We start from the raw sequence: 18088 nt of genomic DNA, 5'->3' as shown, positions 1-18088 counted from the left end.
GCACACACCTGTAATCCCAGCTACTTGGGAGGCTGAGGCAGGAAAATCGCTTGAACCCGGGAGGCAGAGGTTGCAGTGAGCCGAGATGGCACCATTGCACTGGAGTTGTTACCTGGGCAACAAGAGTGAAAGTCCATCTCAAAAAAAAGAAGAAAGAAGAAGATGCTAACTCGAAGAGTGCCACCAATCTAGGCATTCAGAATGCACAGCCTGTTTCACCACTGCCTGGCTAATCATGAACCGGTTTCCAACAGCTGCTAAAAGCCAACACCAGTTAGACTGAAAATGCCTCTCTCTCCACTTGTTCAACAAAATATCCTCTACTAATAAGCAATAGATTCTTGTTGGTTTCAAATATTCAAGGGCCACACATTTTTAAAATTCTGATTTACTCAAATTATATTCTAAATGTTTAAGGTTGTTCTTGTCAGAATTGAATTTGTCACATGTCACTTTTTGTTTCTACTAGCTCCCAGCAGATATCTAATACATGCTTACTGAAAAAATTACAAATAGAGCCTGTGAATCACTATTTGTCTAACAAAGAACTTTAACAAATGTGTATGGAATGCTTTGTGTGCACCAGAAACGGAAGCCCTGGGAAAGGTGAGAAAGCATGCTGTTTCTGGCCTTTCAAGAGCTCCCCAAGTACCAGGGAACCAGGGCTCTGCTACAAATACTAATATCCAATATAACAGAGCGAGACTTCCAGTACTGAGCACAATGAGAGTCAGGAACTGGGTTTACCCTCCTGTTTGAAACAAACAAAGCCAACCAAAAAACAAAACAGACAAAATCCAGAGTCCTTAAGACATTGGACATCAGCCATGAAGGACAGTGATCCCTGGGAGACGAGAGACAAAGTGAGCCCCACAGCTGCCCCACCTCACTTCTTTAAGAGAGTTCCTAGGCTGTGGCACAAGGAGGAGGGACAGGCAACCCTCTGAATTGAAGAGGTGCTGAGAATCTAAGGAGACCAAGATAGCCACAGTTTATAGGACAGAGCACCAGAGAAGAGAGAACAAGACAGAGAGAGCCTTGGAGATCGGGGAAGGACCCCTCGAGTACTCAGCAGAACTGTGTGTGTGAGGAAACTCCCTGAGGCCACAGAGGGAAGCATCAGAAAGGATCAGAGGGAGCGGCGCTCGGGCACTCACACAGGGCTAGAAACAGTCACCGTTCTCAGCAGGCAGACTGGAAAACCCGAACTTTCTGGTTCATTAGGTAGAGTACTCATTATAAAGCAAGACCCAAAAGAGTAAACCATCTACATGTAACTCAACTAACCTCAGAGCAAAACTCAAGAAGATCTCTGTGAACACAAAAATGTCTAGCATCCAGCAAAGTAAAATTCACAATGTTGGGCATCCAACCAAAAATTGGCAGCGATGCAAAGAGGCAGGAAAGCACAATCCACAACAAGGAGCATCAATAGACCAATCAAAAACACCGAGAACCAGGAAGTTATTAGAAGATCTTAGAACTAGCAGAGAAAGATATTAAAACAGTTATTACAACTGTGTTCACAAAGCTAAGTAGAGACACAGGGAGAAATTTTTAAAAGACCTAAATCAAACTTATATAGATAAACACACAATTAGTGATATACACTGAACAGGGGCCAGTCAAGGTAGCTCATGCCTATAATCCCAGCACTTTGGGAGGCCGAGGTGGATGAATCACCTGAGATCAGAGTTCAAGGCCAGTCTGGCCAACATGGGGAAACCCCATCTCTAATAAAAATACAAAAATTAGCTAGGTGTGGTGGCACGTGCCTGTAGTCCCAGCTACTTGGGAGGCTGAGGCAGAACAATTGCTTGAGCCTGGGAGGTGGAGGTTGCAGTGAGCCGAGATTGTACCACTAAACTCCAGCATGGGCAACAGAGTGAGACTGTTTCAAAAAAAAAAAAAAAAATACTGGACAGGATTAACAATAGATTAACAGATAAACAACACATTAGACATCGTAGAAGAAAAGTTAGAGAACTTGCAAACACAATAATAGAAACTATAGAAAACAGAAAACACAAAAAACACTGAAAAGAGCATCAATAAGCTATGGGACAACACTAAGCAATCATTCAGGAAATCACAGCCCCTTTAAGAGAGGAAAAAAAGGAGGGGAACAGGGCAGAAAAAAATCTTTGGGGAAATAATGCCCTAAAATTTTCCAAACTTTAAAAATACTATGAAGCCACAGACCCAAGCTCAATAAACCCAGGCACAAGAAACACAAGATATAAAAAAACTACATCAGGGCATATCATTACCAAATCACCCCAAATAGACAGTATAAAGTCTGTCACCCACGCTGGAGTGCAGTGACACGACCATGGTTGTCTGCAGCCTCAACCTCCCGGGCTCAGGCAATCCTCCCACCTCAGCCCCGAGTAGCTGGGACCACAGACGCATGCCACTGTGGCCAACTATTTTTGCTTTTGTTTTTGTTTTTGTAGAGACGGTTTCCCGATTTGCTGATAAAGTCTTAAAATAAACCAGACAAAACATATAAAATGGAACAGTAAGGAGTTACATGAAAAACCGTGTATAATATAATGCAAAAAGAAAACTCCAACACATAATACATTTCAAATACGTATAAAAATAAGTACGGAATAAATAAGGATTAGAAGACAAGAAAAACAAAACATTACCTGTAAAGAATGTGGAATTATTATTTTTTATTCCTAGTGTTGCTATTTAGAAAAAGAAAATGATTCTATTTTAATTCTAAGGTCTCTGTGCCTTTAAATCCTGGAACGAGGTAAACTCACAGAAGTCTGAAGAAAACTTGCTCATACCCGTCACCACAACAAGCTCACCTCTCCAGCTACACTTGTGCTCAGACCCCAACACCCAGCCCCGCACACATCCAGAGGCCTACACATGTCGGTGCAGGGGCTCTGATGCCTTCACCTAAGCAAGGTCACAGATAAGGCTCAGTAGTTTGTATATCTCAAGGCTGGCCTGACAATCTGAGCATCTGCATATCTTTCCAGCTGCCTCGGAACTGCTGTGTGGCAGAAGAGATCTCAAACCTTGCTATGCTGTGAGTTAGTGAGGGAGATTCCTCAAAACAGTCAAGGGCCAAGTGCAAAGAAGAACCTGTGAAAGCTTCTACCCTACACATCCTCCTCTAACAGACCACAGATTAAAAACTCAACAATTAAGCAGGTGAGGCTTCCAAAGTACAAACAAAAGGATATACGAGAAAGGTAAAATGGGCCTCCGTCATGAAATAGCAAAAAAGATGAACTGAGAAAAACAAAAAAGGAGAGGTGAGTAAATCTACCTTTAACTGTAAAGACACAGGCCAGAGAATAAGATGCTTAATTATCCAGTTATTCTTATGCCAAATGTAAAAATTTTCAGAGATGAGCTTATTATCTATATGTACCTCTAAACATATATACACACACACAACCATGTGGCTAATTCAGGAATATAAAGATCAACTAACATCAATCTTCACTAAATTGTGACTTGTTAATCATTTACTTTTATTATTTGGATAAGGCAGCATTTGATACATTCACTGACTGTAGTTGAAAACAGCCATTTCTATATACGACAGTCATAATAATAATGTTAAAAAAAAACCCACATACAAAAAAGAAAATCTTATTATTTAAAGAATCTCATTTAGATGATTTTTATTTCAGTATATCTCACACTCAAATTTAAAACATGTAATATTTTCCATTTTGCTACAATGTGTTACACATGGAGACTGCTGGCCACTAAAGAATTCTTATTAAGCACAGTGGTTTAGGGCAAAGAGAGGGAGATCTGAAAATCTGGCTGGGCGCAGTTGCTGAAGCCTGTAATCCCAGCACTCTGGGAGGCTGAGGTGGGTGGATCACGAGGTCAGGAGTTCGAGACTAGCCCGGCCAATGTGGTAAAACCCCGTTTCCACTAAAAATACAAAAAATTAGCCAGGTATGGTGGCAGGTGCCTGTAATCCCAGCTGCTCTGGAGGCTGAGGCAGGAGAATTCCTTGAACCCAGGAGGCAAAGGTTGCAGTGGGCTGAGATTGTGCCAAATCATGAGTGAACTCCCATTCACAATTGCTACTAAGAGAATAAAATACCTGGGAATACAACTTATAAGAGATGTGAAGGACCTCTTCAAGGAGAACTACAAACCACTGCTCAAGGAAATAAGAGAGGACACAAACAAATGGAAAAACATTCCATGTTCATGGATAGGAAGAACCAATATTGTGAAAATGGCCTTACTACCCAAAGTAATTTATAGATTCAATGCTATCCCCATCAAGCTACCACTGACTTTCTTCACAGAATTGGAAAAAACTACTTTAAACTTCATATGGAACCAAAAAAGAGCCTGCATAGCCAAGACAATCCTGGGCAAGAAGAACAAAGCTGGAGGCATCACGCTACCTGACTTCAAACTATACTACAAGGCTACAGTAACCAAAACAGCATGGTACCAAAACAGATATATAGACCAATGGAACAGAACAGAGGCTTCAGAAATAACACCACACATCTACCAGCATCTGATCTTTGACAAATCTGACACACATAAGCAATGGGGAAAAGATTCCCTATTTAATAAATAGTGTTGGGAAAACTGGCTAGCCACATGCTGAAAACTGAAACTGGACCCCTTCCTTACACCTTATACAAAAATCAACTCAAGATGGATCAAAGACTTAAACATAAGACCTAGGACTATAAAAATCCTAGAAGAAAACCTGGGCAATAACATTCAGGCCATAGGCATGGGCAAAGACTTAATGTCTAAAACACCAAAAGCAATGGCAACAAAAGCCAAAATTGACAAATGGGATCTAATTAAACTAAAGAGCTTCTGCACAGCAAAAGAAACTATCATCAGAGTAAACAGGCAACTTACAGAATGGGAGAAAATTTTTGCAATCTAACCATCTGACAAAGGGCTAATATCCAGAATCTACAAAGAACTTAAACAAATTTACAAAAAAAAAAAAAAGCAAACAACCCCATCTAAAAATGGACAAAGGATATGAACAGACACTTCTCAAAAGAAGACACTTATGCAGTCAACAGACATATGAATAAATGCTCATCGTCACTGTTCATTACAGAAATGCAAATCAAAATCACAATGAGATACCATCTCACACCAGCTAGAATGGCGATCATTAAAAATTAATGAAACAACAGATGCTGGAGAGGTTGTGGAAAAATAGGAACACTTTTACACTGTTGGTGGGAGTGTAAATTAGTTCAACCATTGTGGAAGATAGTGTGGCAATTCCTCAAAGATCTAGAACTAGAAATACCATTTGACCCAGCAATCCCATTACTGGGCATATACCCAAAGGATTATATCATTCTACAATAAAGACAAATGCACACGTATGTTTATTGTGGCACTAGTCCCAACAGCAAAGACTTGGAACCAACCCAAATGTCCATCGATGATAGACTGGATTAAGAAATGTGGCACATATACACCATGGAATACTATACAGCCATAAAAAAGGATGAGTTAATGTCCTTTGCAGGGATATGGATGAAGCCAGAAACCATCATTCTCAGCAAACTATCACAAGATCAGAAAACCAAACACTGCATGTTGTCACTCACAAGTGGGAGTTGAACAATGAGAGCACATGGACACAGGGAGGGGAACATCACATACCGGGGCCCATCGGGGTGAGGGGACTAGGGAAGGGATAACATTAGGAGAAATACCTAATGTAGGTGACAGGTTGATGGGTGCAGCAAACCATCATGGCACATGTATACCTATATAACAAAACTGCACGTTCTGCACATGTAACCCAGAACTTAAAGTATAATAAAAATAAATAAATAAATAAAAATAAAACCAAAGCTAGCCACCAAAAACGAAAAAGAAAAAAGAAAATCTATGAGACTTAACTCAGGCTCTGCCACTGACTTATCTGGCCCCAAGAATGTCACATCTTTCAGCTTCCAGTTATGGCGTGAAATGGGCTAATATGGCTCCACCACAGTGTGGATGTAAGATAAATGAGACACTAAAACTCATTTTTAACAAGAACATCTATTCATTCAACAAATGTTCACTAAATTCCACAATCTTCCAGGCACTGCTATAGGCACTGAAAAGACAAGGAAGTAAAATAAATAAATAGTATGTTTTGTGAAAGTTGCAGATACAGGGATCAAATCACTTTGTCAGACCCAGACAAAATTGGACTAGGAAAGCACAAAGGGAGATGGGGTTCATGCTTATATGCCCCAGGTTAGAGCTGTTTCCAAAGACTTTCCAACAACCCTAGAAGAAACCCTTCCTGTACATTCTTTACATATCTGCTGTGCATGGCTTGCATGTTCCACGTGAATACATGTTTCTATGACCAGATTTATCACTAGCCATTCTGGAGGACTGCAGCAATTCAGTTAAAATACTCTCAACTGAACACCTGCCCGGTGCCTACAATTCCACCAGTGAATGACGACAACTCTGGCTTTCAGCCTCTGGAGCCAACGAACTCTGCTTCCAGGGAGCCTGTGTGATTCTCTCCCTTTCTGACAGTAACAGCTTCCCCTTCCCCTTCCTTCACCAGAGGCACTGGCAGCCGGACATGCCATGCATCCCAGATTATAATCCTCATTTCTCATTCCCAAACTGACTCCATGTATTTGGACATTTCTCTGAAGTCTTTATTTATTTATTTATTTTAAGGTTGACTGTTAGACGATGCTATGGGTCAAAGAGAAAAATGAACAGGAAAAGAGAGTACAGAGAGAAGCAAGTTTTGAAAGGATGGCCAGGAAAGTCTCACTGAGCAGGTGACATTACTGAAGTCTCAACAAGTTTTACTCTAAGGGAACGATGGAGTATCAACACAGCAGGACACTAGATAGCCATTAAAAATGACAACTGCGCACACTAAATAGATACATGGGAAAAACATGAGGAATAACAGAGAAGAAGCACTAACATATGTAACGATTAAAACTAGGTAACCTTGTGTCCATGTCCAGATAAAAAGATTCAAAGACATAAGAACAAATGAAGTGCATCAGACATACTGTATTTCACGTGAAGACACACATTTGGTGGAGGGAGGCATCTGTCACTCCTTTTAAAATGCATTATAAAGTAAGATGTACTGGTAAATGGAGAGATGGCTATATACATAGAAAGGAAACGTAGCCAAACGCAAACAACTGCAGAAGCTGGGTTGTGTGTACATAATAGAGTGTTTACCACAGCATTCTAACTTTCTCATAGTTTTGAACATTTTCGCTATCAACTAGGGGTGCGGCAGGGGAAATTCCTGGACATAAAACCAGAGAATATAACTGTCAACCCCAGCTCTGTTACTTCCTCAGGCACAAAAGAGCAAGTCACACCTCCCGCCCCGCCCCCTCATCTGTCTGTTTTGCCCCTTTCCACTTGAAAAGGTCAAATTAAGAAATAAAGGACTCTATAAACACATTTTTAAACCCACTAATTTTCTAAACTAAACTGGGTCTAAGCTAATACGTGATAACAGACAAAAACAGAATACAAATAGAACCTTCCCCCCAAACTTCATGGCTAAGGCAGAGTCAGACTCGGGTCCTGTGATGCAAGTCCGTGGCGCAGGGAGGAGTCTCCCGGAGGCACCCTGGAGAACCGGACTCCATCCTAGATGAACTCAGCCCAGAGGACGCACGTCAAAACAAGACACAGACCTTCCCAATGTCCTGCAGTGTGGCCAGCTCTAGAATCTGAGAGAGAACATCCAAGGCTGAGCGAAGAAACCCTCCAAATTTTTCCGTGCTGTTCTGAAGATCCAAGGTGACCTTGAGAAGGTGAAGGAGAGAACACACGGTTACTGGCCCCGTCAAGATCTCGTAAAGTACAACCAAAGATACAAACATTAACGGCTGCGGCAGACGCCTCCACTGTGCGGCGCTGTACATTGACCTTGTAGGGCGTGTCTGCGTGTTTGTTGTCAGCACTGGGAAAATATCTTGGAAAGAAATTCCTTTCAGATAGCTATACAAAAACTACTCTTTCAAAGGCATCTTTCAGGTCACACTGGCACTACTGAAAGATGTAATTCCTAACTTTCTTTCCTAATGAGAAAAAAAGGGTTAAATGTCCATCATGATCAGTATCTGGTATGTGGTATATCAAAAAATAGAAAATACAAAGTCCTATTCCTTATACATTAGGATCCCTGGGAGAAATCACTGTCAAATTCACACAGGGTTGTTCAATTTGGATATCATAAAATGTTACACCTGGTGTAAGATGTATTAAGATTCTAAAGGATTTCATGTAATTAAATTATACAGCAATTCTATTTTACAGACTCAGAGAATGGGTCAGGACCAAAGACATCATGTATAACAAGAAAGGTAAGGCGAGACTGACTAGGAAAATAAATATTGGCAAAAACACTGCCTCAGGAAAGAAGGTGCTCGTAAATCTAAGAACCCTTGTGAAAAAGCTTTCTCTGGGCAAAGTCAGAAGCAGGCAAGAGACAGACACAGAAACTGAAAATGTGAGTTGATCTAAATACCATGACTAAGCTAGGGTCAACCTGGGTGTGCCCCAAGGCCAGCCAAAGGAAAGAAAAATCCAGCAGTGCCACCACTGAGGGTCCAAGGGATGAGGTGATGTGGTGATGTCATGTGAAATGAAGAGCCCAGGGAAGAAAGGGTTCTTCTCCAATGCGCACAGCAATCTGACCTCTCCTGGACAACAGGTAAGTGGGAGGGAAAAGAAGACATGGAATTCTGGAAAGAGAAGCTCACCATGGGAAGGTCTACCTCTCAAATAAGGGAAAAGAGGTCATGAAATGAGAATTAAGATGAAAAAGCCTCAGGGTTTTCAGAAGAGTGGCAAAAGTTCTGCGGAGACTGAAAACCAAAGCAAGAAACCAGGGAAGACAAAAGGAATCAGAGGAGAGCAGGAAGGGCCACACGAGAAATGGGGAGTGGAGACGCTGAGCAACTCAGCAGAAGGAACCAAGGAAACCAGAGGCAATACTCAAAGATCCAGCAAGACCCGCCAGCCACTCCAAACAGTTCAGCTGAGAAGCTGCGCAGCAGGAGCTGACCGCGGGGATGACAGAGCAAAGGAAACAGGAGTCCAAGACGCCAGGGAGGCCAGAATTACAGCAGAACATGCTGGAGTTCAGGGTATTCAGGAAGGAAAATAATAAACAGACAGCAAGCACTAGGAGCATAGAAAGGTGCCCCGAAATTCAAGATGATATGAGTTGAAAACAGGTGGAAAAGAAGTAGCTTCTCTATGGCATTTTTCGACATGCCGTCTTCTGCTTTGGGAGCTGACGTGAGAACCACGCAGCTTAAAGAGACTCCAAACCTTGTAAAATATGAAGACTTTTATATCTTCCAAAATTATCAAACATCCTTCAGAAAAGCAGCCACATAAGTTTGACAAATGATTTTCAGGAAAAAAAAAAAAAAAAAAACCACCATGAGAAGTATCTATTAGTAACAAAAACAGAAGAATACCTGAGGATTCATTTACCAAGAAATGTGCAAGAGCTATGTGAAATAATCTTGAGGTAATTTAAAACGTTTTGAACAAATAGGAAAGCATCCCACATTCTGGACAGGGTAACTTAACATCTGAGGTATAAGTTCTCCCTAAATTAACCTACAAGTAGAAGTTGATTCTATTGTTCACATCCCAAAATCAACAAAGAAGAATATCCAGAAAATTCTAAAGAACAGGAGAACTGATCCCATCATAAATACCATGAAGCTATAATAACTAAGAAGTATACTTCTAGCCAGGTGCAGTTGCTCACGCCTGTAATCCCAGCACTTTGGGAGGCCAAGGAGGAAGGATTACTTAAGCCAGGAACTTGAGACCAGCCCAGGCAACTTAGGGAGACCCTGTCTCTACAAAAAATGTAAAAAGCAGCTGGCTATGGTGGCACATGCCTGTAGTCCCAGGTACCCAGGAGCTGAGGTGGGAGGATCACTTGAGCCCTGGAGGTTGAGACTGCAGTGAGGCATGGTTGCACCACTGCACTCCAGCCTGGGGACAGAGCGAGACTGTCTAAAACAGGAAAAAAAGGATGCTTCTAATAGATGAGCAGACAGATAGATTGATATAACAAAATGGCAAATGAAACTAGAGAACTATGAGAATGTAAGTAACTTAAGCCAATTAGTGCAAAAAAATTCTTCTGTAAACAGCATTGGGGACAACCAAAACCAAAATTAAATTAGATGCGTACTTCATATCTAACAAACTGCAGATGAATAGAAAATTTTAAAGTTAAAAAAAAAAAAAAAATGAACTAGAAAACTAAAACATCCCTAGACAGAAAGGCCGGCTCTTGGGGTTATCTGGTCAACAGTTCCTTACACTGACATAAAAACTTTCCCTAGCTGATAACAAGTGGCTCACAACGCCCAGACTATTTGAAACACATGGTTTATGCTGAACGCCTGCTTCTGTGAGTCTGGAATTGTGGCTCATGTTAGGCAGAGGGGACCTGCAGGACCAGCAGGTTGCTGTATTTTTGTGTGAGCCTCACAGGAGGGAAGGAAGCCTGTACACAGATCCCTCCAGACTCCACCGAGGCCACTTCCCCCAATAACCTGGCTGCACATCCTAGCTCTCTCACTGTAATCAATCTTAGCTGTGAGTACAAACAATATGAAAATCCAAAACACCTGTATGATAGATGCTATCATAAACAAAGCTGAAAGACAAACTTGAAAACACGAATTGTAACTCATATCTCAAAGGGCTTATACGTCCTACAAATCATAAGAAAAACATCAACGATCCATTAGACATAAGTATGTGGGCATATATATTTTCAAAAGATGCAGAGGCCCATACCTTGTAGTTAGCGTGCGTAGCTTTCAGGACATCATGCAGTTTGAGGTATGAAGGAAGATGATAGAAACTCCCCAGTGATGAGGATTTACTTGTTGTAACAGGACCTGAGGTATCAGATTGTCTAGAAGCTTTAAAAATGTGCACACAAAAGATAAACTTTTAGATCAAAATAACTTGCCAAGTTTTAAAGAGATTACTGGAAATAATGACTTTTTTTAAAGCATTCTAGTACGAAAATACTCAAATATTACCTCTGATCTTTTGATTAACTAGAAGTAATGAGAAACTGACTAACAAACGTAAGTACGGCCTAAGTACTAAAACAATAACAAAATAAGAAGAGTGGTGTGCACAGCTGTTTTGCTGTGGTTGCTTGTTTGCTTTTTGAGAAATCAGTTAGAGAATCATAGGAGCGGCTAATTCAAGGACCACTGACCAATTCCAGAACCTCTCTGAGCCTAAGATTCCCTAGTGGCCAACAACTTCATGAGCACACCAAGTAATCAAACAGGGATGACGTAAAAATGTTTTAAAGAAAGTAAGGGCACAAACATTATCATTAAACCGATACTAAATATTAAAGTGCCAAGCACTATATACAACTATTCTACTCCAGTTTGAAGACTTTTGACTTGGAGTCCTTAGTTTATTTAATTCATCAGAAAGATGACAGTCATATACTGATAATTTTACACTTGTAAAGGCTGAGGTTTTTCAACAGGTAAATCTTCCTCCTGTACTACAGTCAAACCTTAGAAAAGAGCATCTTTTAAAACGCTCTAGGCCAGGTGCAGTGACTCACACCTGTAATCCCAGCACTTTGGGAGGCCACGGCAGGTGGATCACTTGAGGTCAGGAGTTCAAGACCAGCCTGGCCAATATGGTGAAACTCCATCTCTACTAAAAATACAAAAATTAGCCGGGTGTGGTAGCACGTGCCTGTAATCCCAGCTACTTGGGAGGCTGAGGCAGGAGAATCGCTTGAACCTGGGAGGCAAAGATGAGATCGTGCCATTGCACTCCAGGCTGGGTGAAGAAGCAAGACTCTGTCTCAAGAAAAAAATCCTTTAATGTGTTGGTCAAGGATACGAAATTTCATAGACAGGAGGAATGAGTTCAAGAGATCTACTGTACAGCATGGTGACTGCAGTTACTACCAACGTACCAGATGCAGAAAAATCACTGAAAGAGTAGATTTTAAGTGTTCTCACCACAAAACAATGGTATGTGAGGTGATGCATAGGTTAATTAGCCATTCCACAATGCATATGTATTTCTTTTTTTTTTTTTTTTTTTGAGACAGAGTGTCCTTGTGTCACCCAGGCTGGAGTGCAATGGCATGAACTTAGCTCACTGAAACCTCCACCTGCTGGGTTCAAGCAATTCTCTTGGTTCAGCCTCCCAAGTAGCTGGGACTACCGGCGCACACCACCATGGCCCAGCTCACTTTTTTTTTGGTATTTTTAGTAGAGACGGGGTTTCACCATGCTGGCCAGGTTGGTCTCAAACTCCTGACCTCATGATCTGCCCACCTCGGCCTCCCAAAGTGCTGGGATTACAGGTGTGAGCCACTGCGCCTGGCCAATGTATACATATTTCAAACATCATGTTGTATACTATAGATATATACAATTTTGTCAATTAAAAATAAATAAATAGGCCAGGTGCAGTGGCTCATGCCTATAATTCCAGCACTTTGAGAGGCTGAGGTTGGTGGATCACAAGGTCAGGAGATCAAGACCATCCTGGCCAACATGGTGAAACCCTGTCTCTACTAAAAAAAATACAAAAAATTAGCCAGGTGTAGTGGTGCACACCTGTAGTCCCAGCTACTTGGGAGGCTGAGGCAAGAGAATTGCTTGAACCTGGGAGGCGGAGCTTGCAATGAGCCGAGATTGCACCACTACACTCCAGCCTGGGCGACAGAGCAAGACTCTGTCTCTAAATAAATAAATAGCCTTGATATAAATGCTATATACACAAAACAAACGGGAGAACCATCACTGGCCCCTGGGCACCAAGAGACAGCGAGAGAATGGGTTTGGAGGGAGACTGTACAGACAGGCAGCCAGGCGACCCAGATAGCAGAGGCAGCAGCAGTCACTTCATGCTTTGCCAGGCTCCTCTCCTGCCCCTGCCACTGCCCTCCAAGAGCAGTATGGATGGGAATTCGAAAAACCGCAGTCACAACTAAATCCTAGCCCCTTCTGTTCTGACCTTTTCATGGGTTAAAAAAAGGTCCTCCAAACTTGTGCATGGTTTAAGCTCCTCCAACTCAGATGACTTTATCCCCACTTTATCTCTCCTTTAGTTCTTCCAAATGTAAATATTCCATTTCCAATCAGAAATTTTGACATATCAGAATCAATTTTTTCACTCACTATATCTATTCCTAAGCATCTACACCACTTCCCTTACTGAAAATCAGGAGGCCTCTCCAGCCCTCACCTGCAACCAGGGAAGCACAGGAGAGTGAGGCTCCGTGCTGGGGCTGGAAGCCTGGAGGCTGCAGGGGCTGCGTGTCAGCAGGTGGCACTTAGAGATGCTTCAGACCAAAAGGTGGTCTGTGTATATTAGTCATTAGTTTCTAATATCTTGAACCGCACCTGGAGAAACCTTCTCTCACTTTACTGATGTGTATTATATTTCTCTAAAACACCAAGTTACTTAAATCCTATGTTGCTACATGACAGATGCTGCACTCCTGTCCCTCCCTTCCCCACACTGTTTCCTACCTGCACTGGCCTCACTGCCTTTCTTGGGACTCAACGGTACAGATGCTTGTTCTCCTGGTTCTTTCTCCTTCCCCTTTCGTCGGATGGGACTTAGAGAAGGGGGGTTTGTTAGAGAAGGCAAGGCTGCCTAAAATAGAAAAACAAAAACAAAAAACAAAAACATGTGATGGAAGTATAACAAAACTGAAAATTAGAATATTTGGTTTTACCATTTATTAGAAAGAGTTAACCCATGTCATTCATTTTGTTCTTGGACCCCTATATGTACAGTTCAGACACTGTACACATTTTATTTACTTTTACCCACACAATGGTACATGGCAGGGACTGGCCCACAACTTGCTAACAGGTACACAGAGAACGAATTGAAGATGGAAGGAGTCCTCAGGGAGCCCCTAGGCCCACGCCTTCCAACAGCAAACAACCAGGGCATTCGATGTTAGCCATGACACCATGACATGAGAAAGGGGTGCAAAGCAGCATTTTTTTTTTCTTTTTTTTGAGATAGGGTCTCACTCGCCACCCGGGATGGGGCGCAATCATAGTTCACTGCAGCCTCAACCTCCCAGGCTCAAGCAATCCTCCCACCTCAGCCTCCAGAGTAGATGGGCCCACAGGCACACGTTACCTCACCCAGTTAATTTTTTAATTTCTTGAGGAGACAGGATCTCACACTATGATGCACAGGCTGGTCTCGAACTCCAAGCTCAAGTGATCCTCCCATCTCAGCCTCCCAAAGTGCTGGAATTACAGGCATGAGCCACCATGCCCAACCCAAAACAGCATTTTAAACTCCCTTTTCAAAAAGAGGAAACAGGCTCAGAGATGAAGTAATTTACTCAAGGTCACAGCTGGTTACCAGCAAAGCTAGAAGTCAACAAATCCAGATGTATTCATAAAGTCTGAACTCTCTCCAATACACAACACATGAGAGAATATAAAACATGGAGGCTCCCATCACTCTAGGAGGCAGCCATCATGGAGCAGAGTGAAGGCAAGATGACCGAGAGGTGGAATTGAGGTCCTAGCTCTGGTACTTACTCACTCCCTGATCTTTTAGAAAAGTGCTTGTTATGGTTTCAATGTCTATAGTCCCCCAAATTCATACACTGAAACTTAATTACCAGGGTGATGGTATTAGGAGGTGGGGCCTTTGAGAGGTGACTGGGGCATGAGGGCAGACCCTCATGAATGAGATTAGCGTCCACATATAAGAGGCACCAGAGAGCTCCCTCACCCCCTCACCATGTGAGGGCAAGGTGAAAGTCCTAGATCTTGAACTTCCTAACCTCTAGAACTGTGAGAAGTAAATTCTGTTGTTGAAGCCACCCAGGCTATGGTATTTTGTTATGGCAACCCATGGTGACTAAGACAGTCACCTTAAACCATAATAGGATGAGGGGCTACAATCGGGTGCATGGACTGGAAGGCATCAGGGAAGAACCGCAGACAGTACATGAGAGGTTAGCCAGGTGTGGTGGTTCACGCCTGTAATTCCAGCATTTTGGCAGGCCGAGGTGGGCGGATCATGAGGTCAGGAGATCAAGACCATCCTGGCTAACATGGTGAAACCCCATCTCTACTAAAAATACAAAAAAAAAAAAAAAATTAGCCAGGCATGGTGGCATGGGCCTGTAGTCCCAGCTACTTGGGAGGCTGAGGCAGGAGAATCGCTTGAACCTGGGAGGCAGAAGCTCCGTCTCAATTTAAAAAAAAAAAAGAAGAAAGAAAGGCTACTGCACTGAAAACCCTGCTTGGTAGAAGGCACCAGTCACAAGCTCACTGACTGTATGAGCCCATCCACAGTAATGTCCAGAAGATGCAGAGTCACAGAGACAGAAGGTAGGTCAGTGGCTGCCTGCAGCTGGGGGCATGGAAGGTTTTGGGTGAAGGGTACAGAGTTCCTTTGTGGGTTCTAAAACTGATTCTGGTGATGGCTGCACAACTCTGTGGGCATACTAAAGAGAATGAATTATATACTTTAAATGGGTGAATTATATGAATTATCTCAAGAATGCTGTTTCCTGGCTGGGAGCAGTGGCTCATGCCTGTAATCCCAGCACTTTGGGAGGCTGAGGTAGGCGAATCACGAGGTCAGGAGTTCGAGACCAGACTGGCCAACATGGTGAAACCCCGTCTCTCCTAAAAATACAAAAAGTTGTGGTGGCAGGCGCCTGTAATCCCAACTACTCAGGAGGCTGAGGCAGGAGAATCACCTGAACCTGGGAGGTGGAGGTTGTTGCAGTGAGCCAAGATTGTGCCAGTCCGGGCGACAGTGTGAGACTCTGTCTCAAAAAAAAAGAAAAAAGAAAAAAAATCAAAAAACTAGCTGGGCATGGTGGTGCACACCTGTACTCCCAACTACTGAGGAGGCTGAGGCAGAAGGATCACTTGAGCCTGGGAGATCAAGGCCACAGCGAGCTACGATCATGACACTGCACTCCAGCCTGGGCAACAGAGTGACATCCTAACTCAAAAAAATAAAATTAAATTTTTTAAAAAATGCTGTTTCCAAAACAAAAGGCTAGTGCAGTAATCCAAGAGGGCCAAGAAGTCTTGCAAACAAGGTCCACCTCAGAGCAGTGGGAAACTCTGTGGGCCCTCTGAAAGCCAAGTGAAGAGGACACTCAAGATGGCGGCAGCGGCCTGCAGGGTACAGAGAGGGAAAGGCAGGCAGGACCAGAGCAGTGCCCAGAGATGTAAAGACATGATCTGGAAGGGAAACGCTGCTATGGAGGGTGGCAACAAAAACCACTAGCGATGGTTAAGGAAGGATGGCTGAAGTAGTAGACAGGGTCCAGGCCAAGAGGGCCAAGAAGTCTTACAAACAAGGTCCACCTCAGAGCAGTGGGAAGCTCTGTGGGCTGAGGCTGAGACTCTCCAGAGATGTTTGCAGAGAAGGGAAGTGACTGATGGCAGCTAAAGGAGAATGGGAAGTTAGTGGGGAGATTTTTAAAGGTAGAAGACACAGCAAAGAGAGAGTAAACAGATATAACAGTAAGTGAACTGGTCTATCTTAGGCTGGGCGTGGTGGCTCATGCCCGTAATCTCAACGCTTTGGGAGGCCAAGGCGGGTAGGTCACTTGAGGTCAGGAGTTTGAGACCAGCCTGACCAACATGGTGAAACCCCGTCTCTACTAAAAATACAAAAAAATTAGCTGGGTGTGGTGGTGCATGCCTGTAATCCCAGCTACTCTAGAGACTGAGGCAGGAGAATCGTTTGAACCCAGGAGGCAGAAGTTGCAGTGACCTGAGATCGCACCATTGCACTCCAGCCTAGGCAACAAGAGTGAAACTCCGTCTCAAAAAAAAAAAAAAGTATGTGAACTGGTCTATCTTAAATCCATTGTGCAAACAGTTAACATTTGTTTTGAAGTTGATTTTATTGCTTCACAGAAAAGCAAAACTGTCCCTGAGATTGGCAGAACATTCTACAACCATGGACATGCTCTATAACTATGCTAGCCAGGACAGTAGCCATTAACTAAGATTTAAGGAGACAGCAATGAGGTACTTTAGCCAGGAAAACCAATTCTGAGCTTTCTTGGCTAATGATGGAAACCTAAAACTAAAGCTAGGTATTTCCCTCTTAGGGGTAACAGTGACTGATGATACCAAAGGAGCTGTAAAACACATGGTCACATTTTTTTTTTCTTTTGAGACAGAGCCTGACTCTGTCATCCAGGCTGGAATGCAGTGGCACAATCAAGGTTCACTGCAAACTCCACCTCTCAGGTTCAAGCAATTCTCTTGCCTCAGCCTCCCAAGTAGCTGGGACTACAGGCATGTGCCACCACGCCCAACTAATTTTTTTGTATTTTTAGTAGAGATGGGGTTTTGTGATGTTGGCCAGGCTGGTCTTGAACTCTTGGCCTCAAGTGATCTGCCCACCTCAGTCTCCCAAAGTACTGGAATAACAGGCATGAGCCACTGCACCCGGCCACATGGTCACATTTTGATGTTAAATTTAGTGTCACAATCTGAGCAATTTTGTTCATTTAAAGTAAAAGAGAATAAAGAAGAGACAGATTACTAAATAAAGATAGTCTGGAAACCCACAGTCATTAAGGCTATATTAATCCAGCACCTAAGTGGGACATTACCTTTATTGCCGGTCCAGGAGCCACGTCGTCCAGGACATGTGCACAAATGTTGATCACCTTCAGCAGGTGGGAGAAGAGCTGCTCCACCATGGGCACCAAGGCCCGGTCCCCCAGGGCTGGCCAGACCTCCTCTTGCTTGGTGGCTGCTGGGTTGGCTTCTTCTTCAGAGGCCCATGAACTTCTCAGAGATTTAGGAGCACTGGCTGTGATATGGGCATAGATATTACCTCTCTAGCCCAACAGTATGGGAAGGACAAATTGCTTGGGGAACTGAAGTCATTTAAGACCCTAATCTATGTTGAGAGTTGGCCAGACATCTGTGTCTGATATTCAACAGATAAGCCAAACTCAAACTGATGTCTTCCCCACAAATCTGTGCTCCCAATTTCCATGACTGTCACTACCACACACCTGCCCAGGATG

At 43.0% G+C, this 18088-nt stretch overlaps 1 protein-coding gene across 2 annotated transcripts in view; it reads right to left on the bottom strand.

Moving 5' to 3' along the window:
- HTT (huntingtin) overlaps nucleotides 1-18088 on the bottom strand; it is a 166768-nt gene that overhangs the window by 73562 nt on the left and 75118 nt on the right. For both annotated transcript variants that reach the window (XM_028848247.2, XM_078003004.1), the window contains 4 exons: nucleotides 17666-17868; nucleotides 13563-13689; nucleotides 10828-10955; nucleotides 7683-7793 (listed from right to left, as the gene is read on the bottom strand). In XM_028848247.2, coding sequence (XP_028704080.2) covers nucleotides 7683-7793; nucleotides 10828-10955; nucleotides 13563-13689; nucleotides 17666-17868 — 569 coding nt within the window. The remainder of the gene's footprint in view (nucleotides 1-7682; nucleotides 7794-10827; nucleotides 10956-13562; nucleotides 13690-17665; nucleotides 17869-18088) is intronic.

Source organism: Macaca mulatta, chromosome 5, assembly GCF_049350105.2.
Source record: "Macaca mulatta isolate MMU2019108-1 chromosome 5, T2T-MMU8v2.0, whole genome shotgun sequence".
Lineage (NCBI taxonomy): Eukaryota > Metazoa > Chordata > Mammalia > Primates > Cercopithecidae > Macaca > Macaca mulatta.
Note: the sequence above shows the minus strand (reverse complement) of the source record. Positions and strands in the feature narration are given on the sequence as shown.